We start from the raw sequence: 20,528 nt of genomic DNA, 5'->3' as shown, positions 1-20,528 counted from the left end.
TCGTCATGGCGAACAATTAGATTCGGTAGAGCACGAGGTTTGGGGGAGTTGTCGGTTTCGGAGGCCGATGTTGCAAGTCGTGAAAGTTTTCGAGAGATTTGGAACTTTTTCACCTCGCACAGACCATCCACGAACCAGGACATCTCTCTGGCTGCAGTCGAGACAAAGTCAGGCACAACGACACACTTCACCCAACAGCTCCATTTCTCGCTTCGTCTCTCAGAGAGCACCTCCGACAGTGCCCTTATTACGCGCCGGCCACTGCGCGAGCTCCATACCCTCCATAAGCCGCCCTCGAACTTTGCTCAACTCCGCATTGTCCCTCTTGGGCGAACGAACTGCCCCTCCAAGAAGGAGTTCGGAGCACTCCACAACACCATGTCGCGTTCCACGACAATACAAGCCCCAGGGCTATCATCGTACCTCAAGTCTCTCCGGTCGACTCCAGTCGAAGCCTCGATTGAGCACTTTATATCGTACGAGCAGACACTCACTCCATGAGTCACAACGCTAACAAACAGCAGCCTCCTCAAACGACGACAAATTCGAAATTCGAGACCATGCGCACTTGCTACCACTCAGTTGCTCATTCAAGTAGTGAAAGAGTTCAAAGGAAAGGATGCGGACAAACTCCTGCGAAGAATCAGGGACGTGGGCCGGAGGCTGATCGCAGCACAGCCGCGGGAGATGGTAGTTGGGAATATCGTTAGGCGTGTACTGGGCTTGATACGAGAGATCAAGGACGATGATGCGGACGCGGACTCGAATGCGGTGAATAGCGATGCGGGAAGTCCAACCCCACACCACGATTCCCTCAACCGGCCTCACTTGGCGTCGAGCATATCCACATTCAGCCCCCTGCGGCATGGCGCTCTACCACCCATGGATACTACCTCAGGACCCGAGAGTCTCGCAGACTCTGGAGAATTACCACATCGACCGGCCCTGTTCTCATCGCACACCTCGTACGCTCCACTTGGGACCTCCCTGTTTGGCCTTTTCTCCCAACCAGATACCCCCTCAAACACGAGCACACCAACCGGCCGACATTCGCCGACCGGGAAGCATACCATGACAGCATCGGCTCTGGAACGCATAGGCGAGTCTACCATTTTGAAGCGAACAAACATCAAAGCCGAAGTCCTAGAGGGCATGAATGAACTCCAAGATGAGCTAGAGCAATCCGACGACCAGATCGCTGCCAACGCCCTCGACCACATCCACTCCAACGAGATCATTCTAACTCATACTGCTTCCACTTCCGTCCAGAAATTTCTCCTGGCTGCAGCGAAGAAGCGCAAATTTACTGTCGTGCATGCCGAGGCCCATCCGAACGACCACGATGCGGTCCACGCAACCATACTGACAGGCAAAAAGCGAGATGCCGAAGTCATATCCGAAGAAGCAGGAGACCGCTGGAAACCCCTCACAGCTGCCGGTATCACCGTCGTGCTGATTCCAGACTCGCACGTCTTCGCTATCATGGCCCGTGTGAACAAAGTCATCCTGGCCACCCACAGCGTCCTCGCGAATGGCGGACTCGTAGCAGCCGCGGGCGCGCGCGTAATTGCATCAGCAGCAAAGGTCCACCGGACGCCTGTCGTTGTTGTCACTGGTGTCTACAAGCTCAGCCCGGTCTACCCCTTCGACATCGACGAGCTGATCGAGTATGGCGACGCGGGGAATGTGGTGCCTTACGACGATGGCGATTTCGTCGATAAGGTGGACGTCGACAATCCCTTGTACGACTACGTGCCGCCAGAGTTGGTGGATCTATACGTCACGAATCTAGGCGGACATGCGCCGAGCTATCTGTATAGGATCGTTGCAGATCACTATCACCCAGACGATATCAACTTATCGGGTGCAGTGGAGCGAGACGAGAAATGAACACTACTTACGAAATAGACAATGATGTTTAGTCAAGTAAGCGAGTATTGTCTCCTTAGACTCGACTTTCCTATCACGTGTTGTGAAGCTGCGTCTTCTTTGTCGACGTGAGTTGGTGTAGGATTATGCCTTACCAAGACGAGAGCATTTCGGTTTCATGTCTCACACACCTAAAGGCGTATCATCCCTACAGATTTGTATTCTATGTAGGTACAGCAAAAGCTTGAATCTCACAAGAGTACCACAAAACATCTCTGAGCATTTCTGACGTGTATTGAATCTACATGAACACGCGAATTTTTTCCAAGAGATGACGTCTATAGATACTCCAGTAGGGCACATGCTGTTATCTTAGCAGGAGCTGCTGACTGCTCGTTTGCCTATGATGGCTTCCGGGTCGTTTCAGGGCGTTCTGGGTGCTCAACTCGATCTGGTCGAAATCCCTGGTCCCATGCTCAGGCAGACTTTCAGCAGAAGGAGATACTAGGGGCCCGTGTCTGCTTGAGTTCTCCGCACATCCGTGGCATTGGTTTGCGTTGGGGTGTTTCCGGAACAAGAGCCAGTCTGTAACCAACGTGAAGATCTTCCAGAGCGCCTGTAGGAAAACAAGGTCCGCAACCAGCACTGACACAAAGAGATTTCCGCCCGACTTCAACTTTGGGATCTGGCAGATGTAGTTCGTGCTGATGACACTAGGAGTCACCCCTAAAGGCCCAGTAGTCGCTTTCAAAGTATCGAAGTCCTGCGTAGCAGGCCCTGGCTCCGCGTTCGCCTTGTTCACCATTGCGATGGAGAAGTTTGATGTGAAGTATTGCAAGGTATCGTCATCAGTTAAGATGTTCGGCGTGGACGATATCTGACCGAGGTCCGTCAAGATCGTTGAATAGGCTGATTTGGCCAGACTGTCCGCTTGGATCCAGATATTGGGTTTCGCGCTGATGCGGTCGAGATACGCGACGCTGTTTGTCCAGTTGTAGAGACCTGGCCAGAGAATGCTGAAGTCGCCGAGGCCGTCGTCGATCATGAAGCGGTAGTCGACTTTGAAGTAGTCGAGGCGAGTGATATCGGACGTAGAACTGTTGTTTGGGGTGAAGGAAATGGTTCCCTTTCTTATACCGGCTTCGTTGTTGTCGGTTGCATTTTGTCGGATGTCTTGCATAGTTTTCGTCATGTATGCCCAATACATAGACATCAAGGATTCGCCCCAGTAAAGACTTGATTTCTTCTGCTTGTCACGGTCCAGAAAGTTGGTTGCGAGGAACTGGTAGAGGCCGGAGAGAGACGCGGACTGGGGCACATAGTCGTACGTTGTGGTAAGGTTGAAGCGCGTCTGCCCTTCTGCACCCTCGATAGTGCAGGAGATGTAGGCGCGGACTACAGCTCCCCATTCTGCGTACGCAAGCTGGTTGGCTGCCCTGTCTAGTGCCTCGAGGTCCACTTCAACTGAACTCACGGCGCAATTCTCGATGCGGTTATTGTAGTACGTGAGTGAAGGTAAGACAGTTCTGTTGCCCCCGCCTGCTGAGACCCGCCAGACATCCGTCAGGGTGTATGTCAAGGCGGTCTGATTTGTGAAAAGCAGAGTGTTGACATGTATATCCGCCGGCTGACAGCTTGGTTTGGCCTTGCTGGTGAGGTAGGATGGCCAGTTTTTGAACCAGATTCCTTCCGAGATGGTTTGGTTGGGGTTGGAGGAGGTCTCCACAATCAAGTCGTATCCATTGGAGGCGAAATTGAGGAAGGAAAAGAGGACGGTAGTCACTAGGAAGCCAACTAGCACGACCGGGGTGAACCATCTAAAAGGGTACGCTCTGGTAATATTGTAACTAAATACGGACTCGTGTTCAAAGACCATGTTTTCGAGATTCAGCCCACAGTTCTCGAGGATTTCAGGATAGCAATACAGACGACAGATATGTAATACAGGGTTGGCATGATATATATTCAACGGCAGCCTTACCGTGGGGGCCGAGGGTTGTGGCGAGGTGCAGCCCCCGTTTCATTGGGGGGCCTGCTGCTTATGAGAAATTTGGAATAACTTTAAGGCAGTGAAATATTTTGCCCTTATGCGATGAGCCGCAGAAACAGAGCACCCGAGACTCATGGCAAAAAGAGAGCTATGGTAGATTTGGTAGCAATGTATGAGACGCATCAACGTAGCCTCTAGGGAAGGGTGCAAAATATGTGCTTTTGGGGAATGGAAGCCCCACGCGCTTACCTCCTCTCCCAATCGACACTCAAAGATGATGTCAAGTTTATTAAAGAATCTGCTTCTTTTCATACTTTCTTCGCTCGGCGTTGTGGGTTGTTGAGAGACGAAGAATTGACCACTTGGTCTCTCCTTTATGGTGGATAGCATATTCTAGAGAAGGACTCGTGCGCTTGATTACGAGCTGAAATGGATTTATGGAAATAGTACGAACAGAATGATATAGTACTACATTCTGATATATATCTGATATTTCCTCAACCCCCTGAGTTTTTGAACTCATGTGAAGTTGTGAGCATTCATCGGCATGCCGTTCGGGCTTCGGCATGTCAAAAAATGACAGGTGTGGCACGTCTCATCGACCGCACCTCATTCTAACCATACCCTCAGACAAGTTCTCAGTCAAAATGACGGATAACAAGACCAACCTCGAGCTTGTTGCAGCTTGTGACAGGTAACATAGGATTTGGCAATCTATGGGATACCTCGTGCTAATACTGGCCCCCCAGCTTCCCATACGTTGACATTACATCACTTCCTCATAATGAAGACGAGAGATCATCTTTCTATCAGTTTCTCCTTCCCGGTGATTCAAGACCTCATGGCTACATACTTCCCTCGACCGTCAAAGCGATGCCATGGACGGATGACTTCGTAGTCCGTCACGAGCGTCCGCGGACCGTGCAGCTTCTGGACAGCTCCAAGGGCCGGGACACTTCAAATGCCTGTAATGCTGCTCTGAAAAAGGTCATCTCGAACGCTACTACTTCTAAAGCCTTCAAAGTCCTGGCGAGTCCTTTGCACGAGGATTACCGGATCATTGGGGCCAACTATCCGGTTCAAATGGAGCGCACAGCGTCTTCACTATTCGGCATCGCCCACCGCGGAGCCCATATGACCGTCTACACTCGCACTCCCGAAGGAATGAAAATCTGGGTTCCGCGAAGAGCTCCAAATCTGTTCACGTATCCTAACAAACTCGATACGACCGTGGCTGGTGGTGTCAAAGCTGAACACTCTCCGTGGGAATGCATCGTCCAAGAAGCGGACGAGGAAGCCTCGCTCCCAGAATCTCTGGTCCGCTCTCAGGCTCGCTCTACCGGTGTCTTGACGTACCTTGCAAAGAGCGGACAAGGCGATGGTGGAGAGTTTGGTCTCATGGTACCAGATTGCATCTATGTATTTGATCTCGAGGTTGCAGAAGATGTTATCTGTAAGCCCAAAGATGGAGAGGTGAAGGAGTTCTATCTTTGGGATGTTGAAAGCGTCAAGGCGGCTCTTTCGAAAGCGGAGTTCAAAACTAATTGCGCCGCCGTCATGATTGACTTCTTCATTCGCCATGGGATCATCACCGATGAGAATGAGAAGGACTATCTGGAGATTATGAGCAGGATGCATCGCAAGCTACCTGTCCCAACCTCGAGCCTCTCTGCGTAGAATTTGGATTCCCGGCTTCCTTGGTGGAGGTTCTTCGAATTTAATCTTGGCTACCTATATACCCTCATAGAAACACGTTGGGAGTTACATGACAAGCGCTTACATTTAAACGTGCAGAGTGTCTAAAGCCACTTTCGGCTGATGCTTCGCCTATTCATGGTGTGCTACTTTTCAGTGAACTACGACGTAAAATCATAGAAGTTTCAGTAACGTTGCGCTCCATGTTATATTAAGCCGTTGGAGTACATCAGATGGATATACGCGCAGTGAAACAGCAAAGCAATTTGGCATGCGTAATCGTCACATCATGAGAGTATAGTACCAGGAAAAAAGTTTATGCGCTCACTGTCGCCCCAGGTTTCTGGTCCTCTCACTAAATATAATCAATATGTTGAAGCACCCCGAAGAGCAACAACGTAAGCTGGTCAGAAGCGTTGGGAAGCGCTCAAATTCGCACTCCCTAGATATTTACATCTCATCCGGAATTTTAGCAAGGCACCCCAGCACCTCAGAGAGCGGCAAACAGGTGTGCACAGACTTCTGTCCACGTACTGCATGCATACTTGACCCGTACGAGCTGACCTTTCAAATGTTTTTCAGTTGACGCTATTGGAGGCAACTCAGAAATCTATACTCCCGACTCAAGTAACTTCAGCTCCCGAGTCTTCTTATTATGCGGCTCTGGTGCTACTTATAGTCAGCTCCAAACTTGATCCCGAACAAAATCCACTCACCTTTCGTGTTCTCCTGCACATAGAATCTCCTCAAGAGATTGATGGCCTCCTCTCTAAAGATACCCCCATGCACGGGATACGGTTTATCAACAGACGGACTGTTCAAATCAATACAAATCCCGGAGTTATTCGTTAGATCTTACTCACTCTTCATGAATATTCAACACACCTCCAGTACCGCCAAACCGATCATTCCAGCATCCAAAATACACAGCTCTAATACCGTACTGGCGTAATGCTGAAGCGCACATGACACAGGGTTCGACTGTGACGTAAAGATCTGTGGATTGGAGAATACTGATAGGGTGCTTTGAGAGGATTTGGATCAGTGCCACGAATTCAGCATGACGAGTGCCCTTTAATTGATTTAGAAATTGAAATTGAAAGTCGGAGACGAAGAGATGGGTACATTTAGGGTTTTGTTCGTCTCGTTCATTCCTCGCCCTATTATTGCTCCGTCTTTCACGAAGACGCAGCCAACGGGGGTCTCGTCGCTGGACAGAGCCAACTCCGCCTGCAAGTTTTGTCAATCTAAAATTTCGTAGTTTATATCCATAAAGCGTACCATTTTGATGGCTTCGCGCATGAAATTCTCATGATATTTCCTCTCTTCCTCCTCCATATTTGTAGGTGGTCAGTGAAGGGATGTCGTTGGCGGAACCCTGCAGTGAAGAAGGAAAGTCCGTGCGCCAGAACCTCAACCCAACTTCTTCCATCGTCACCACCTTGAATCAACAACAACCTCACCACCACACAACCACCCACAACATGGCCGACGAATCCCCCAAAGAAGTCGCGGAGGCCTCAACTTCGAATCCTCCCTCAGACACCGAATCCCCCTCCTCAGATCCTACCCCCTCAACCAGCACCCCCCAACCCAGCGAAGCGCAAACCCGCCTCGACCGCTTCAAAGCCCTGCAAGCGCGCCAAAAAGCCTCCCGCAGCGCCAACCTCAAAGAAACCAAAACCGAGCAAACACGGCAGGCCACCGACCCCGCCCTCCTCACCCAACTCGAGCGCCGCCGCGCCACCGCATCGCACAAGCTCCTGAAAGCCGAAACCGCCGACTTCGAGCGCAAGCGCGCCTGGGACTGGACCGCCGAGGAAGCCGCCGCCTGGGACCGCCGCCTGGAGAAGAAAGCGAGGCACAGGGACGATGTTGGGTTTGCGGACTACACGCAGCAGGCGCGGAAGGTGTACAAGCGGCAACTGAGAGACGTGCCGCCGGACGTGGCGGCGTACGAGAAGCAGAAGAAGGAGGCGATCGAGCGGGCGGCGGCGAGTGGGGGGCTGGAGATCGTAGAGACGGAGGATGGGGAGCTGATTGCTGTGGACCGGGATGGGTCGTTCTACAGCACGGCGGAGAGCACCGAGTTTGTGAATAGTAAGCCCGAGAAGGCGGCGGTGGATCGGCTGGTGGATGATATCAGGAAGGCGGAGGCGGCGCGGATGAAGAAGAGGAGGGAGAGGGGCTTGGAGGATGATACGGGTGGGGATGTCACGTATATCAACCAGAAGGTATGTGGGATGGTGTTCGTTTGGGTTGCGATAATGATGCTAACTTCGATACAGAACAAGCAGTTCAACGACAAGTTAGCGCGGTTCTACAACAAGTATACCTCGGATATTCGGGAGAGCTTCGAACGGGGGACGGCTATCTGATGCTTTGCAGTTTGCGGATCACTGGTGCATTGGGAGGCGTTAGGGGTTAAGCGAGTCATAGCTCATTAGGATGCTCTCCAGTAGCAAAAGGATCATGAAATCATTCAATAACAAAGGCTTTTGATGGTATCTACAAGTCGAAGACATGCGCCGTTCCATGCAACCTATCCCAAAACGCCATCGCTATGCATCAATTTGAACATGAAGACACTACTGCTCAGCAGCTAATATCATCTTCTCTCTCTCGGCCTTCCGCCTCATTGTCCCTTTCTTACTGTGTCTCCGCTCATTCTCTTCTCGTCGCTTGATCGCCTTCAACTCCTCGTTCTTGATCTCGCCTGCCTTCTTCACCTGCTTTGGGAGATGTCGATGACGTGATATCCTCTTGATCTCAGGCATATGTTTGTACCTCTCCTTCAAAGCTTCATCATACTCGAGCTTCTGTCTTTCAGCAAAAGACTTGACACCTTGCCGAGCTGATGCCTGTGAACGCCACAGTCTGACGTTCCCGTCGTCGCTTCCCGATAGGACATAGTTGTTGTCAGGACTCCAGGCTACGGAGAATACTCTTTGCATGCGCTTAGTGTGATACACATCACGAGAGTGGCCCGCGCGAGTCCATAAGCGGAGCGTGCGATCGTAAGACCCTGTTATGAGTTCCTCGCCCGTGGGTGAGAACTCGACGGACATGACGGCTGAGACGTGGCCTTTGAGAACATTTAAAGCGCGCTTCATGTTGCGCATGTCAAATAGGTAAGTGTTGTGGTCTTCGCTTGCCACCGCAAAGCTAGAAAATGTCAGTATTACCAATTTAGACGAGAACGAAAACCTACTTCATGGCTTCATGAGGATTCCAGCTGATTGAATTTGATGCGAGCGTGAGCACTGTGCGATGAAGTGGCGAAGAGGTCCGTAGGTCGTATAATACGACAGCACGATCGGTTGCGCATGACTAACAACTATATGAGCATTTCCACAACCATAACATTGCAAAAAGCTTACAGCAAGGATCGAAGTCTCAGTCTGATTGAATGCGATTGCTCTGATTGTCTGAAATGCGAGTTAGCGAGTACTTTTGGATGATGGAACGAACACTTACGTCGACAGTTGTGGGCCATGCTAGGGTTTGGGTTGGCTTCTCGGATGAACGATTTACGTCGTATATGGATATCGAGGTGCTGGAGACTGCGAAAGAGGGAAGAGAGCGATGATGAGAGATTCCCGTGAAGCCACTTTGACCAAGCCAAGTCGCCGTAGGAGAACTGCCTGAATTGTAGGGTTCAAAGAGTTTCACCGTCTTATCGGTTCCGCAGGTCAAGAGCCGCTTGTCTCGAGTCCAGCACATGCCCTTGACCATGTTCTCGTGAGCTTGGCTTTGCCAGATCTCATCTCGGCTCGCCAGATCCCAGACTTTGACGACACCATCTAGTAATCATGTGAGTAAGGGACTAAGACTTGTGGAGCTATCAAATCCATACCTCCACTACCAGATGCAAAATGATCAAGGCTTTCAGGATCTTTGGCAAAACAATAGACACCATCAACGTGCCCGGTTCCAAGTGATGCTAAGAAGGGAGCGGCAAACATGCGCCTGGAATTGGAGATTAGAGAGTTCTCGACTATATGTGGAAATGACTTCTTACTCCATTTTCGTCGCAGTAAGGGCTTTCGTATACTCTCTGCCTCTCTGTGGGGGTAACAAATCAGTATAAACTATATATGCATGGGTAAGATGGAGTAATTACTTCGAACGGATGCAATGCAGGATCAAGATTTCGTGGAACTCGCGAAGTTGTGGCTCCGGGCTCCATATGAGAGGAAGCCGGCCGGCTTAGAGCTTTTATCTTCATCTTCAAAGCCTTTTTCTTGATCAAGAAGAGGAGAAAGTCTTAACAGTAGTCGAAGCGTGGCGGAGATTGTGGGGAATGGTGAGGGTATAAAATAAATTTACTGCCACTTCACCGTTCACCGCCTCTTGGCAAAGTCGCATCACCATCCAGCCATCTGCAACACTGCCTGACTCTTTCCTCCTCACCACACATCACCAGCGTCACGGTCGCCAACATGCCGGAAAAGCGACCATACCCCGATGATAATGGCGCTCGTAATGACAGCAAGCGGCCAAGGTCAAACAACGCGTCTCCCGCGCCTGCGACATCCGAGAAGATGCGAGCAGCCTTAGCCGCCAAAGCGAAGGTTGATGCACAACTGGCAGCAAAGAGGGAAGCTGGAGTCGCTGATGCTAGAGCACGAGCTGCTGCGATTGCAGCTAAATTCGGGCGACCAGCACCAGGACAGCCTCTTCCAGCTGCTACTCCATCTCCCTCGACAAATGGACACTCTACTGCGCCAGCCGGCCAGTCTTCAGCGGAAGACAAGAATGCTGCTTTGAGAGCCCAGTTAGCACAAGTTCTCGCAAGAAAGCCAGAATCAACCGCAACACCTCCTCAACGCCCTCCACCACCACCAGCACACGCACGCCCACAACACTCACCTCCCGAAGTCGAGGATGTCTCTCAGCGCGCAAGGGGTGGGTTAAATGTTGGACTGCATCCTAGTCTCATGGGGGAGATGAAGCAGGACTCGAAGGCGAGGGGCAAACCCATGGCGCCCAAGTTCGCAACCACCATGGCGAACAGACGGGGTGAATCACCCGCTGCGGATGAAGAGAAGGAGGAAAAAAATCCATATCTCGACTCTAGCGAAAAAGCAGGCCCTGACCGGACCAGACTCCCCCGCAAGATTGTTATGAACCAAAAGGGCAAATACATCGAACAGGCCGCAAGACTTCGAAGGCAAGAGGAGATGGAGGCGCTCAAGCGGAGGATAGCAGCGGAGACACGGAAGAAGCAGCTGGAGGAGAGTAACGAGAAGGGTTTCTTAATTCCTGAACCGCCGGCTTGTGAGTGGTGGGACGAGATCCTCTTGGACGCTACGGATTATGCTGTCCTGAATGATCCGGCGAAACTCAAATTCAACAACGACGACTCAATCGTCACTGTCTACGTCCAACACCCTGTCGAAATTCGTCCACCTCAGGAGAAGCTAGTCATTCCTGTCAAACCCATGTACCTCACGAAGACGGAAACTAAGAAAGTGCGTCGTCAACGCCGTGCAGCTGAAAATAAAGAAAAGCAAGCGAAGATTCGTCTGGGTCTGGAACCTCCTCCACCTCCGAAGGTCAAGCGTGGAAACATGATGCGTGTTTTGGGCGAACAGGCTATTGCAGATCCGACGGCTATCGAGGCTCTCGTAGAAAAGCAGATCCGGGAGCGACAGGAGGCACACGAGGAGGCCAACGAGGCGCGGAGACTGTCCAAGGATCAACGTCATGAAAAGCTGTCTGCCCAACAAGCGGCAGATGCGGCCAAGGGAATGCATCTGTGTGTTTACAAGATCAATAACCTATCCTATGGAAAACACCGCTTCCAAGTTGACAAGAACGCCAAGGACAACGCTCTCACCGGTATCACGATTCTCAATCCGAACTTTAGCCTCGTCATCGTTGAAGGTGGTTCGAAGTCTTGCGACTTGTATAAGAAGCTCATGCTGCATCGGATCAAATGGACCGAGAACGCTATGCCAAATAGTGTGCGGGAGGGCAACAAGGAGGCCGAGGTTGCTTGGTTGAACTCGGTGGATGAGCAAGGTCAGTTGAAGGACTTCTCGCAGAACAAATGCACTCTAATTTGGGAGGGCGAGGAGAAGCAGAGAGCTTTCAGAAAGTGGGGGTCGAGGGTGTGCGAGACAGATGGAGAAGCAAAGGAGGTTCTGACAAGGGCCAAAATGGACTCTTTCTGGGCTTTGGCTAAGAGTGTGGCTTGAGCCTGGGCTTCATTCGGGGGCTCTTTGGGAAAGTCCGAGTGGGAGTCTTTATCTTTTTACAGTCGTGTGTCTACTAAGATTCTCTTCAAAGTGTATTTTTCTTGGAGGCTTTTCATCATGAGCATAGCTGGCGCTAGCAGGGTTTACTTCGCAGGATGGACCAAGTTGCATATTCCCCAGGCGCAGGAGCCCAGCGTTCCTAATTGCTGAAGGGCTGTATCACGGCTACAAACTTGTATAAAATCCAAACAAATAGGTTTAGGCTTTCACTCCCTTTGTAATGCCACGCCGTGAGCATGCAAAAACCCGGATTTAATTAGAGCAGGTATCGCCTCCTCCAACGTCCATTCAGTGCACTTCCTGTACGGAGGAACCTCCTCTTGTGGGCCGTAAAGTGTTCCATCCGGCTTGCATTTCTGCCATGCCATTGTCGTGGTATCGAAAATCCTCTGACGGGGAGGCGGGTCAAGACCTTTCAGTAGCTCTACGACCTTCCCATAATCAGACGCCTGGATCTGACCTAAGTAAGACTTCCTCCAGAAGCCGTCCGTGTTCTCTGGCTTGAGCCCTTGTTCTTCAACGAACACCATTCCATTTAAGTCACCGATGGCACCGGTGACCTGGAGTTTTCGACCTCTGCCATTAACATCGGTCTCGATGAAGATGACATTGTGATAACGTTTGGTGGGCTGTTCCATGAGAGGATCTTGAAGTCCAAGTTCGTATTCGATTCGGTATACATTGTAGGTTGTGAAAGACATGGCTTATGATTTCTAGCTCATGTAGCGTTGCGACATGAACAGAAAAGATGTAAGACTCTGAGCATAACACTTCGACATGTGCATGCACCGAGACTTCCAACAATGTGAAGCGAGTGTACCACTGACAAGCAACCGTCACTCACCCTTGTGGAATTCTCGATGTTCGGTTGATATTCGGCCGCCGTGCACGTAATGTAAGGGCACGTGATGTATAGATCTACTATAGGCACGCTTGTTACAGTAGATCTAGCGTACGTTAGGCCTGCATGGGCCTTTCCTATAAGTATATAGGCTAGCTAGATTCCTACATAGAATCGACATCTATTGTCCTCCAAATTCTTACCTCACGTGATCGGAAATATCACACCCTGAGGGGTTGAAAAGCAGCTTTGATAATTGAATTGTGAGCTTAGCGAAGAGTCCTGTGGCACGGATAGATCTACATGTAGTTGAAAAAGCACAAATTAATAGCCTCACATCGAGGTTTTGGATACCGCATAATAAATCTGAATAGCGCTTAAGAAGTTTAGTTGTATGGATTCAAACTTTGTTACATTGATGATGTCGCGAAATCCCGTGACCACGCCCATTCTAGAGGTGTGAGTGTAAAACTCTTCCCCACCACCAATCACGAGCCACAAAAAAACCATTCCATCTCATCCACGTCAGAGTACCTACAATTCCACCCATTCCATAAGAAAACAAAAAGCACAATAGTACTTTCCTCACTGCCCGTGGACTTGTTCCTACGCGGCCCAGCAAGATTCCTTCCGGCTTTCAAGCAAATTTCCTAGAAAAAGTGAAATAGCACCCCCTAGCATAAAAGAAGAACTCGTTCGACACTTTTCAACTCTCATCCACGCAATGGACCCCCGCGTCATCGGCGTCCTCGGCGGTGGCCAACTGGGCCGCATGCTTGTTGAGGCCACAAATCGCCGCAACATCAAAGTCCACATCCTCGACGCCCCATCCGCACCCGCAAAACAGATTTCAGCCCACGACTCGCACATAGAAGGCTCCTTCAAAGACGCAGCCAAAATCCGCGAGCTGGCAAAGAGCTGCGATGTCGTGACCGTCGAGATCGAGCACGTGGACACGGACGTCCTAGAAGAAATCGCAAACGAGGGCGTCAAGGTGGAGCCGAGCTGGAAGGTGCTCCAGCTTATCAAAGACAAGTTCTCGCAGAAGGCGTTTTTGGGTCGGCATGGGGTGCCGACGGCGGAGAGTGTGGATTTGGGGGTCATGGGGGTGGACGAGGTGAAGGAGGTGGGAAAGAGGTTGGGGTATCCGTTTATGCTCAAGAGTAAGACGGAGGCGTATGATGGCCGTGGGAACTACGTGGTGAAGAGCGAAGGTGATGTTGAGGAGGGTATCAAGGCTTTGGGAGCACGGCCGCTGTATGCAGAGCGCTGGGCGGAGTTTGAGATGGAGCTCGCGGTTATGGTGGTCAAGACGAAGGATGGCACGCTTTCTTATCCGACAGTCGAGACTGTGCATGAGGACAGTATCTGCAAGCTTGTATACGCACCTGCGAGGCGGGTGAGTCCGGCAACAGCCAAGCGCGCGCAAGAGATGGCAGAGAAAGCCGTGGGAGCATTTGAAGGCAAGGGCGTGTTCGGAGTCGAGATGTTCCTGCTGAAGAATGGGGAATTGCTTGTCAACGAGATTGCGCCACGACCGCACAACTCGGGACACTACACCATCGAGGCGTGTCCGATATCACAGTACGATGCGCATGCCAGAACGATACTAGACCTACCTGTTCCAAAGGAGGGGCTGGAGTTGAGATGTCCGGCGATCATGCTGAACATACTGGGAGGTAAGACGACCGACTCCCATGTAGACATTGCAAAGAAGGCCGACGAAGTGGGAGGAGCAACGACGCATCTCTATGGAAAGGGAGAGGCGAGGAAAGGCCGAAAGATGGGCCATGTGACAGTCACGGCGCCCACAATGAGCGAGGCCGAGAACAGGATCCAACCTCTAATCGACGCTGTCGACGAGCAGTTAGGGAAGCACACTGATGCTAAGAGGTCTACCGAGCGGCCCGTGGTCGCGGTAGTTATGGGCTCAGACTCAGATATGCCGGTCCTCAGAGCATGCTTCCAGATTCTCGAAAGGTTCGCTATCCCATACCAAGCACGCATTACTTCCGCCCACCGAACACCAGATTGGATGCGCCAGTTCGCCAAATCCGCGAAAGACGAGGGATTTAAGGTCATTATTGCAGCCGCTGGTGGTGCTGCCCATCTTCCGGGCATGGCGGCCTCGTGGACTACGCTCCCGGTCATAGGCGTACCAGTTGCTGCGAGCCATCTCGACGGTCTGGATAGTCAATGGAGCATGACTCAAATGCCCAGAGGAGAGCCTGTAGCCACGGTTGGTATCGACAACTCCACCAATGCGGCGCTGTTAGCAGCGAGAGTGCTGTCGGTCTCAGATCCACGCATTGCGACCTTGCTGCGGGAATACGCGGAGAATAACGTTACTGAGGTGATGGCAAAGGACGCAGAGTTGCTGAAGCTAGGTCCTCTGCAATACCTATCGAAGATGGGGAAATGAGGAGTGCTGGTCGATGTACAAATAGCAATACACCCTTTATGAACGCACACTTCGACATCCAACGTGCCACCTCGTCTACCAATTGAAGTGCATCAACGCGTCAAATGTGCGTAGGAGAACCTTTTAAACATTATAAAATGGTGAGTATCTTGCTTCAGCGTTTTCATCTCACCTGAAAGCGTAGATCTTAAGTCTTCCAAATAGGCTTTCACTATCACAAGGAGGCAGTTTTCTTATCACGTGATTGATGATGAGCTCACCCGCTCCTATCTATTCTATCACGGTCGGTAAAGCAGTTGTCAATTGATAGGCGATTGGGCCGAAGTCGCACTCACAAGCTCGATAATCAGCGGTCCGATGATATGTTGGTTCCGAGTTCAAAGTACATCACGTGGTGTCCAACGAGCACCCCTGGAACCCATCTCCCTGCAGCCGTGTCGTCCTTCTTCACTCCTGCATTCATGTTCACCACAATGTTTCCAAGGCTTTTCACAGCTGTCTTCCAAAGATGGTTCCCAGCCGCGTTCCTAGGAGTATTCACGACAACGTTTCAATGGGTCGCGCTCTGGTTTCGAACACCTAGTTCTATTTCTACGACGAGTGTGTCTAGCCTGGTCGACGATGCGACGGCTGAAACGGTTTACTTGCAAGAATTGAGCGACGCTGAAGCGAGATATGGCCCATAAAGTCCACAATTATCATCTGATCTTTTCAAAATTGGCAGCTTCTATCAACAAAAAGGGCCTACTACGAAGATAGAGAGCTTGCTCGAGCGGACGCTGGCTTGCGACGACAGAATAGCAGGACGAATTAACAACGACGCGTTTACAACTTGCTTCAACTTAGTAGATTTGTACAGACAGCATGGCAAATTGAAGGAAGCGCAGAACATATTTAAGAGAGTGGCGGAAAGCTGCCGGAAGTTAGGCACGGAAACGAATACCGAACGGCGTTCGCTCGTCCGACTGGGGCTCAGTCTCAGAGCTCGAAACCTGCACGACGACGCGGTTGATGTGCTGGAACGTGCGTTCGAAGGCGAAAGCAAAGCACTCAGCGACACACATACTTCTACTATCGATATTGGTAAGATACTGACGGTTAGCTATCTTCAGCAGTTCTATCAGGAGCCGCTTCGGAAGGACCGCCCGCGATACCAGTGCATTTTCAATCTCGCCCAGCTCTCCAGGCGAATGCTAAGGGTGGAGAGAGTCTCAATCTGGGCGCTGGGAATTATGTGTCTTTGGAGCGACGACGAGGAGAATGCCTCCTTTGCATTCAAGCAACTGGCCAACGCTGGATCTTGCAATGTCTGTAAGGAAAAGATCAAACCTCGAACTCGATGGCTCGCTTGCAGGTCATGTTTATATATGTATGTTTGCGCAGGCTGTCATCAAAAGTGGATAGCGCGTGATGAAAAAGTGAGGCTGATTATGGAGGCTTGCGCGAATCACTCGTTCTATACTGTCGAAGTGGACGAGTCAGATCAATCACCTATCGAAGGTATCGACGATGAGAAGGAGGTCGACGTATGGCTTCTCGAGCTCATAAAGAGGAAAACCTCGCAGGCGTCAGCGACTGCATACACAGAACAGTCGGAGCGCCGGGGGAAGGTCGAAGAGCTCGAAGAATTCGTACCCTCTGACACCTTTTACGAAAGCGATTCTATCGCCAAGCAGATTGCTAAAGTGAAGGATAGGGTGGTAGCTGAACAAGCGCTTCAGTGGCGCAAGAGGTGGATTAGTTCCCGAACACCGCAATTACTCAGCCGGTTCTTCACACCTAGAGGTTGGCCAATTCAAAGTAGCTTCTGGCAGTTGATCAAAATTCACATCTAACTTCTATTATCATAGGGTTTACAAAGCTTGAATTGCCACAGTGGACGCAGACGCCTCCGAGCCGAGAGCGACATTCTATCAGTAATCATTAATCACGCACAAGCAATTGTACGGGTGGCCAGAACAAAACCTGACGCAGCTTGCGAAAGCAACGTGCAAGAGCTTGAGCGAAAGAGGACGGTTGCGAACATATACAAAAATTTGCGCCTTCGCGAACCTGGAAATAGCATACGGCTTTTAGCACTCTTGCCCGGCGAGGGCCCAACATTGGCAGCTACAATCTATTGTGAGGACCTGTCATCCAGTCCTAACTATGAAGCCTTGTCATACGTATGGGGAGAAATGAAAGCCGGATATATCATCGAAGTCGAGGGCACAAAGATTGAGATCACACCAAATCTATATCATGCATTTCAAGGTCTACGCTTGAAACAAAGCCCTCGCGTCTTATGGATTGATTCCTTGTGTATTAATCAAAACGACAATCAAGAAAAAGCAAGCCAAATCGGCATGATGCTCGAAATATACAGGTCCGCCCAGACTACTGTTGTGTATCTCGGCGAGCCATACGTAGGAGCATCAGCCCTTTTCTCCTTCCTAAACCGAGATTATCACGAAGAGGAGTCGTTTGAACAGATCCTTCAAGAAGTAGGCTTCGATGAGAGGGAACTACTCAAGGCCTACGTCCACTTCTGTTTCCTACCCTGGTGGAACCGGGTTTGGGTTCAGCAAGAGTACACTCTTTCACGTACCGATCCGTTATTCCATCTTGGACGCAGCTCTACTCGTGCATCCGCTCTGCTAAGGGACATAAGACTGCTCCAGAATAAGGTTGCGCTCCGTCTTATCCCGTTTGCTTCGGAGTTTATTCTTGAGAGCGACGTTCAAGAGTCATGGCAGGCCGTTATGAGGCAAATACTCCATGTCAACAGCGTTTTGACACTCCGTTTAGTTCAAGCTGATGTAGAGTTTGCTTTCTGGATACCAAGAAGCATTCTGCGAAAAGTAAATTTGAGATGCACAAATCCTCGAGACAAGATATATGGGATGCGTTCTTTCTTAGACCCAGTTTCGCAGCCCGGTTTCGCGCCCAAATATTCGGAGCCCATCGAAGCAACTTTCCAGAAACTGGCTCTCTGGGTTTTAGTCCTCAATGGTTGGCAGCAAGTCTTTTGGTGGTATCCTTACAAACTCTCCGCAAAAACCCCTTCCTGGGTCCCGGATTTCACAAAGCCAGTACCGGAGTCTGCGATGTTGGAGTACAGCTTGCTTGATTTTGGCAAGGTAAAGAAAAGCTCATCTTGTCCACTCGCCATTCGGGACGGCGTGTCGGCACTGGAGGGATACCTGCTGGATTCAGTAAAGCATGAATACGCCATCAACCAGCGTGATTGGCCTAACACTGTCCGGGAGCTCTGGTTCCTCGAGAACATATTTGCCGCCATTCCAACTCCAGAAGTGCTCAGAAACTCGCCTCCGGTGTTCACAGCTCTGCCAACGTTGCATACAAAACAGCTCATACGGAAGTGGAGTTCTCCTATCCCCAAAAGAGACATGGAAAGCATTTGTTTCGAATTACCACCATTCAATACATTCGAGAACGATGACATCATAGACACAGTTTACGACCCACTTGTCAATGAAATAATGGACGGCTATAGAACTCACATTGCCGCTTTCGAGAACTTAGGCGAGCAACGGCGAGGACAATCACCTGTGTCTGAAATAGAGACCAACATGCAAAGGCTCAAGCACATGAACATCGCTCGCGCTTATTTGGACATATATTACCGACTCTCAACACTAAAACGCTTCTTGATGAAAGCCAATACCTCCTGCACAGATCTATTCGGCGCAGCGTTGTTCGACCACCCAAATCTCTTAGATCAGATCCAATATTTGAGAAAACCGAGTCAACCTCGCCAATTCAGTACATCTCAACTAACCGTTGTCTGCACCAGGTTGCGCGGTCTTGCAACTCCCTTCAATAGCGGAAGCTCTGAAGAGTGGATTCCCAACAACGAGTCTGGCATTGCTGCGAAAGTGCAACCTTGTTATAAACTTCTGCAACAGCAGATCACAGCATGCGAACATGAGGAGGAAGTTATTCTAAGGGTGAGATTCGTTTTGAACGTCGTCAATGCTACCAGATCCTTCCCGGACTCCACTAGAAACAAGTCTAGCAGAACCCATGACTCCTACGTACACAAACGAGACAAAAGGGCCACGAATTGGGAGACGTTTATTTCCACAATCGTGGAAAATCGCAATAGATGGCTGGAGCTACAGAGGGGAGTAGTCGAGGAGGCGCAGAAGGCCTTTGAACAACTTTCCAATCATGTCCCAGCGGCCGACGAAATCTCTGCCATGATTTCAGATTTCAAGGCAGCATCGGAACAATCCCAGATAACATCGGACCAGCTCAAGGCAACGACGGAGTGGGCGGCTTCCAGCTGGGAGGAGGCCAAACCAAAGCTGCTGGAGAATACCATGTTCCTTCATAACGAAAAAACATTTGATCGTGAGTCTTACGAGCACACCACATGGCTCTCGGGCCGAACCTTTTTCGATACTCACCACGGGCTCGTGGGTATGGGTTGCCAGGGAATCACAGACATCCGAGTAGGAGACAAGGTGATTGTCTTGAAGAATACTGAGTTTCCCATGATCATTCGAGAGACTGAGGATAAACAGTATCACAGGATAGTGGGGTATGCGCTTGTTCGTGGGTTCAATTATGAGAATTTTGAGAAGTTGGAGAGGTATCAGAAACCTCCGAGAGAGGTGTTCTACTTCCGCTGATGTTATAGTTGAAGTGGACGGTGAAGACTGAGAGGAAGGGAACTTGTGATGCTCAGGAGAAGGTTCATACTAGCTCCATGCCACATCAACACCATGTTATTGCTCCAGATAATCCAACCTTGTGACAGTTGTCACGACTAGATTCACCGAACCACAATGACTGCATCACTCTGTGTGAGGCTGGAAGTTACGCCAAGATATTAAAGGCCCGCACCTTCACTGGAGACTGTCACCAGCCTTACCGCACCGCCACCTGCCTGCCCGCCTGCCTATACTGCCTATTGGCCCTACCTACACTGCTAATACCCGGCCCGCTTACTTTTGTTAGCGTTGATAAGTTAGCCAGCGCCTTACTTTAGCGCCTTAGCGTTTCGTTTATCTTATCTAGTATGAGCTTGCGAATACTACCTCCGAGCCACAGCTCAGGACGCAGCTCAGCTGACGTGGCCCACTACCTCGGCTGACCTGGCTCGGAGCTTGGGGAACTGCGGAGGTTACTTAACTAATATGTCTTCGTTATGTAAGCCGAAATGGTGCCCGTAGCAAAAACCGATGGTGTCCTTAGCAACTCCCGGGGGTGTTTCAAACTCATGGAACGCCACTGTACACTGTAGATGGGAGGTACATTATGGAAAGATCAAATCAAAACTCTTTTCCTTCCAAATTCTACTAACTCTATGGCTTTCCATACACAAAATCTTCATCTCGCCTTGAACGCTTCGGAAGCCGTCCTGATGAACGCCTCTGAGTACTGCTCTCTTCCTGTATATGGATATTGTCAGGTAGCGCCCCGCAGCGCCATCATAGTCGT

At 50.5% G+C, this 20,528-nt stretch overlaps 11 protein-coding genes across 11 annotated transcripts; 7 read left to right on the top strand and 4 right to left on the bottom strand.

Annotated features, from left to right (window-relative positions):
- Positions 1 to 178: 178 nt before the first annotated feature.
- On the top strand, positions 179 to 2,211 carry BDZ99DRAFT_468530 (translation initiation factor eIF-2B subunit beta). The gene is made up of 2 exons (XM_033721272.1): positions 179 to 476; positions 525 to 2,211. Exons 1-2 carry the CDS (start codon positions 379 to 381, stop codon positions 1,888 to 1,890), a joined length of 1,464 nt encoding a protein of 487 aa, XP_033570164.1. The 5' UTR covers positions 179 to 378; the 3' UTR covers positions 1,891 to 2,211.
- On the bottom strand, positions 2,121 to 3,745 carry BDZ99DRAFT_512276 (uncharacterized protein; the record flags this gene model as incomplete). Its single annotated transcript, XM_033724618.1, has 2 exons — positions 2,121 to 2,207; positions 2,375 to 3,745. The coding sequence occupies 2 exons, from the start codon at positions 3,743 to 3,745 to the stop codon at positions 2,121 to 2,123; spliced, it is 1,458 nt and encodes a 485-aa protein (XP_033570163.1).
- A 732-nt stretch (positions 3,746 to 4,477) lies between these two features.
- On the top strand, positions 4,478 to 5,635 carry BDZ99DRAFT_427763 (uncharacterized protein). The gene is made up of 2 exons (XM_033717169.1): positions 4,478 to 4,553; positions 4,609 to 5,635. Exons 1-2 carry the CDS (start codon positions 4,507 to 4,509, stop codon positions 5,534 to 5,536), a joined length of 975 nt encoding a protein of 324 aa, XP_033570162.1. The 5' UTR covers positions 4,478 to 4,506; the 3' UTR covers positions 5,537 to 5,635.
- A 381-nt stretch (positions 5,636 to 6,016) lies between these two features.
- BDZ99DRAFT_427762 (cytidine deaminase-like protein) lies at positions 6,017 to 6,901 on the bottom strand. The gene is made up of 5 exons (XM_033717168.1): positions 6,836 to 6,901; positions 6,680 to 6,784; positions 6,418 to 6,626; positions 6,271 to 6,368; positions 6,017 to 6,223 (listed from the first exon to the last, which is right to left on the bottom strand). The coding sequence occupies exons 1-5, from the start codon at positions 6,890 to 6,892 to the stop codon at positions 6,165 to 6,167; spliced, it is 528 nt and encodes a 175-aa protein (XP_033570161.1). The 5' UTR covers positions 6,893 to 6,901; the 3' UTR covers positions 6,017 to 6,164.
- Positions 6,902 to 7,020: 119 nt separating this feature from the next.
- BDZ99DRAFT_576439 (SYF2-domain-containing protein) lies at positions 7,021 to 8,070 on the top strand. The gene is made up of 2 exons (XM_033728585.1): positions 7,021 to 7,788; positions 7,843 to 8,070. The coding sequence occupies exons 1-2, from the start codon at positions 7,039 to 7,041 to the stop codon at positions 7,930 to 7,932; spliced, it is 840 nt and encodes a 279-aa protein (XP_033570160.1). The 5' UTR covers positions 7,021 to 7,038; the 3' UTR covers positions 7,933 to 8,070.
- BDZ99DRAFT_512272 (small nucleolar ribonucleoprotein complex subunit) lies at positions 8,011 to 9,828 on the bottom strand. Its single transcript, XM_033724617.1, has 7 exons — positions 9,678 to 9,828; positions 9,576 to 9,619; positions 9,411 to 9,523; positions 9,032 to 9,357; positions 8,935 to 8,982; positions 8,766 to 8,884; positions 8,011 to 8,719 (listed from the first exon to the last, which is right to left on the bottom strand). The coding sequence occupies exons 1-7, from the start codon at positions 9,780 to 9,782 to the stop codon at positions 8,143 to 8,145; spliced, it is 1,332 nt and encodes a 443-aa protein (XP_033570159.1). The 5' UTR covers positions 9,783 to 9,828; the 3' UTR covers positions 8,011 to 8,142.
- Positions 9,829 to 9,976: 148 nt separating this feature from the next.
- BDZ99DRAFT_468527 (PRP3-domain-containing protein) lies at positions 9,977 to 12,091 on the top strand. Its single transcript, XM_033721271.1, has one exon. The coding sequence runs from the start codon at positions 9,997 to 9,999 to the stop codon at positions 11,755 to 11,757; it is 1,761 nt and encodes a 586-aa protein (XP_033570158.1). The 5' UTR covers positions 9,977 to 9,996; the 3' UTR covers positions 11,758 to 12,091.
- Positions 11,885 to 12,851, bottom strand: BDZ99DRAFT_176093 (uncharacterized protein). Its single transcript, XM_033713011.1, has one exon. The coding sequence runs from the start codon at positions 12,516 to 12,518 to the stop codon at positions 12,024 to 12,026; it is 495 nt and encodes a 164-aa protein (XP_033570157.1). The 5' UTR covers positions 12,519 to 12,851; the 3' UTR covers positions 11,885 to 12,023.
- Positions 12,852 to 13,172: 321 nt separating this feature from the next.
- Positions 13,173 to 15,129, top strand: BDZ99DRAFT_468526 (phosphoribosylaminoimidazole carboxylase). The gene has a single exon (XM_033721270.1). The coding sequence runs from the start codon at positions 13,383 to 13,385 to the stop codon at positions 15,078 to 15,080; it is 1,698 nt and encodes a 565-aa protein (XP_033570156.1). The 5' UTR covers positions 13,173 to 13,382; the 3' UTR covers positions 15,081 to 15,129.
- Positions 15,130 to 15,485: 356 nt separating this feature from the next.
- BDZ99DRAFT_468525 (uncharacterized protein) lies at positions 15,486 to 15,805 on the top strand. Its single transcript, XM_033721269.1, has one exon. The coding sequence runs from the start codon at positions 15,554 to 15,556 to the stop codon at positions 15,764 to 15,766; it is 213 nt and encodes a 70-aa protein (XP_033570155.1). The 5' UTR covers positions 15,486 to 15,553; the 3' UTR covers positions 15,767 to 15,805.
- A 705-nt stretch (positions 15,806 to 16,510) lies between these two features.
- On the top strand, positions 16,511 to 19,855 carry BDZ99DRAFT_576434 (HET-domain-containing protein; the record flags this gene model as incomplete). The annotated part of the gene is made up of 3 exons (XM_033728584.1): positions 16,511 to 16,865; positions 16,931 to 16,996; positions 17,055 to 19,855. 3 exons carry the CDS (start codon positions 16,511 to 16,513, stop codon positions 19,715 to 19,717), a joined length of 3,084 nt encoding a protein of 1,027 aa, XP_033570154.1. The 3' UTR covers positions 19,718 to 19,855.
- Between the last annotated feature and the right edge of the window lie 673 nt (positions 19,856 to 20,528).

This window comes from Mytilinidion resinicola (genome assembly GCF_010093595.1).
Source record: "Mytilinidion resinicola strain CBS 304.34 unplaced genomic scaffold BDZ99scaffold_28, whole genome shotgun sequence".
In the NCBI taxonomy this organism is placed as follows: domain Eukaryota; kingdom Fungi; phylum Ascomycota; class Dothideomycetes; order Mytilinidiales; family Mytilinidiaceae; genus Mytilinidion; species Mytilinidion resinicola.
The sequence above is the reverse complement of the archived record's forward strand: the minus strand, read 5'-3'. Positions and strand labels throughout refer to the sequence as shown.

Excerpts from the sequence above, each read along its gene's own strand:
- BDZ99DRAFT_427763 (XM_033717169.1), top strand. The coding sequence starts at position 4,507 with ATGACGGATAACAAGACCAACCTCGAGCTTGTTGCAGCTTGTGACAG. Across the intron at positions 4,554-4,608 it reads CTTGTTGCAGCTTGTGACAG|CTTCCCATACGTTGACATTA; the intron begins GTAACATAGGAT and ends CTGGCCCCCCAG.
- BDZ99DRAFT_427762 (XM_033717168.1), bottom strand. The coding sequence starts at position 6,892 with ATGGAGGAGGAAGAGAGGAAATATCATGAGAATTTCATGCGCGAAGCC. Across the intron at positions 6,785-6,835 it reads TGCGCGAAGCCATCAAAATG|GCGGAGTTGGCTCTGTCCAG; the intron begins GTACGCTTTATG and ends CAAAACTTGCAG. Across the intron at positions 6,627-6,679 it reads AGACGAACAAAACCCTAAAT|GGCACTCGTCATGCTGAATT; the intron begins GTACCCATCTCT and ends AATCAATTAAAG.
- BDZ99DRAFT_468530 (XM_033721272.1), top strand. The coding sequence starts at position 379 with ATGTCGCGTTCCACGACAATACAAGCCCCAGGGCTATCATCGTACCTC. Across the intron at positions 477-524 it reads TCGATTGAGCACTTTATATC|CCTCCTCAAACGACGACAAA; the intron begins GTACGAGCAGAC and ends AACAAACAGCAG.
- BDZ99DRAFT_468526 (XM_033721270.1), top strand. The coding sequence starts at position 13,383 with ATGGACCCCCGCGTCATCGGCGTCCTCGGCGGTGGCCAACTGGGCCGC.
- BDZ99DRAFT_468527 (XM_033721271.1), top strand. The coding sequence starts at position 9,997 with ATGCCGGAAAAGCGACCATACCCCGATGATAATGGCGCTCGTAATGAC.
- BDZ99DRAFT_468525 (XM_033721269.1), top strand. The coding sequence starts at position 15,554 with ATGTTTCCAAGGCTTTTCACAGCTGTCTTCCAAAGATGGTTCCCAGCC.
- BDZ99DRAFT_512272 (XM_033724617.1), bottom strand. The coding sequence starts at position 9,782 with ATGAAGATAAAAGCTCTAAGCCGGCCGGCTTCCTCTCATATGGAGCCC. Across the intron at positions 9,620-9,677 it reads CTGCATTGCATCCGTTCGAA|AGAGGCAGAGAGTATACGAA; the intron begins GTAATTACTCCA and ends TTACCCCCACAG. Across the intron at positions 8,885-8,934 it reads CTGAGACTTCGATCCTTGCT|TCATGCGCAACCGATCGTGC; the intron begins GTAAGCTTTTTG and ends TATAGTTGTTAG.
- BDZ99DRAFT_576439 (XM_033728585.1), top strand. The coding sequence starts at position 7,039 with ATGGCCGACGAATCCCCCAAAGAAGTCGCGGAGGCCTCAACTTCGAAT. Across the intron at positions 7,789-7,842 it reads TCACGTATATCAACCAGAAG|AACAAGCAGTTCAACGACAA; the intron begins GTATGTGGGATG and ends ACTTCGATACAG.
- BDZ99DRAFT_176093 (XM_033713011.1), bottom strand. The coding sequence starts at position 12,518 with ATGTCTTTCACAACCTACAATGTATACCGAATCGAATACGAACTTGGA.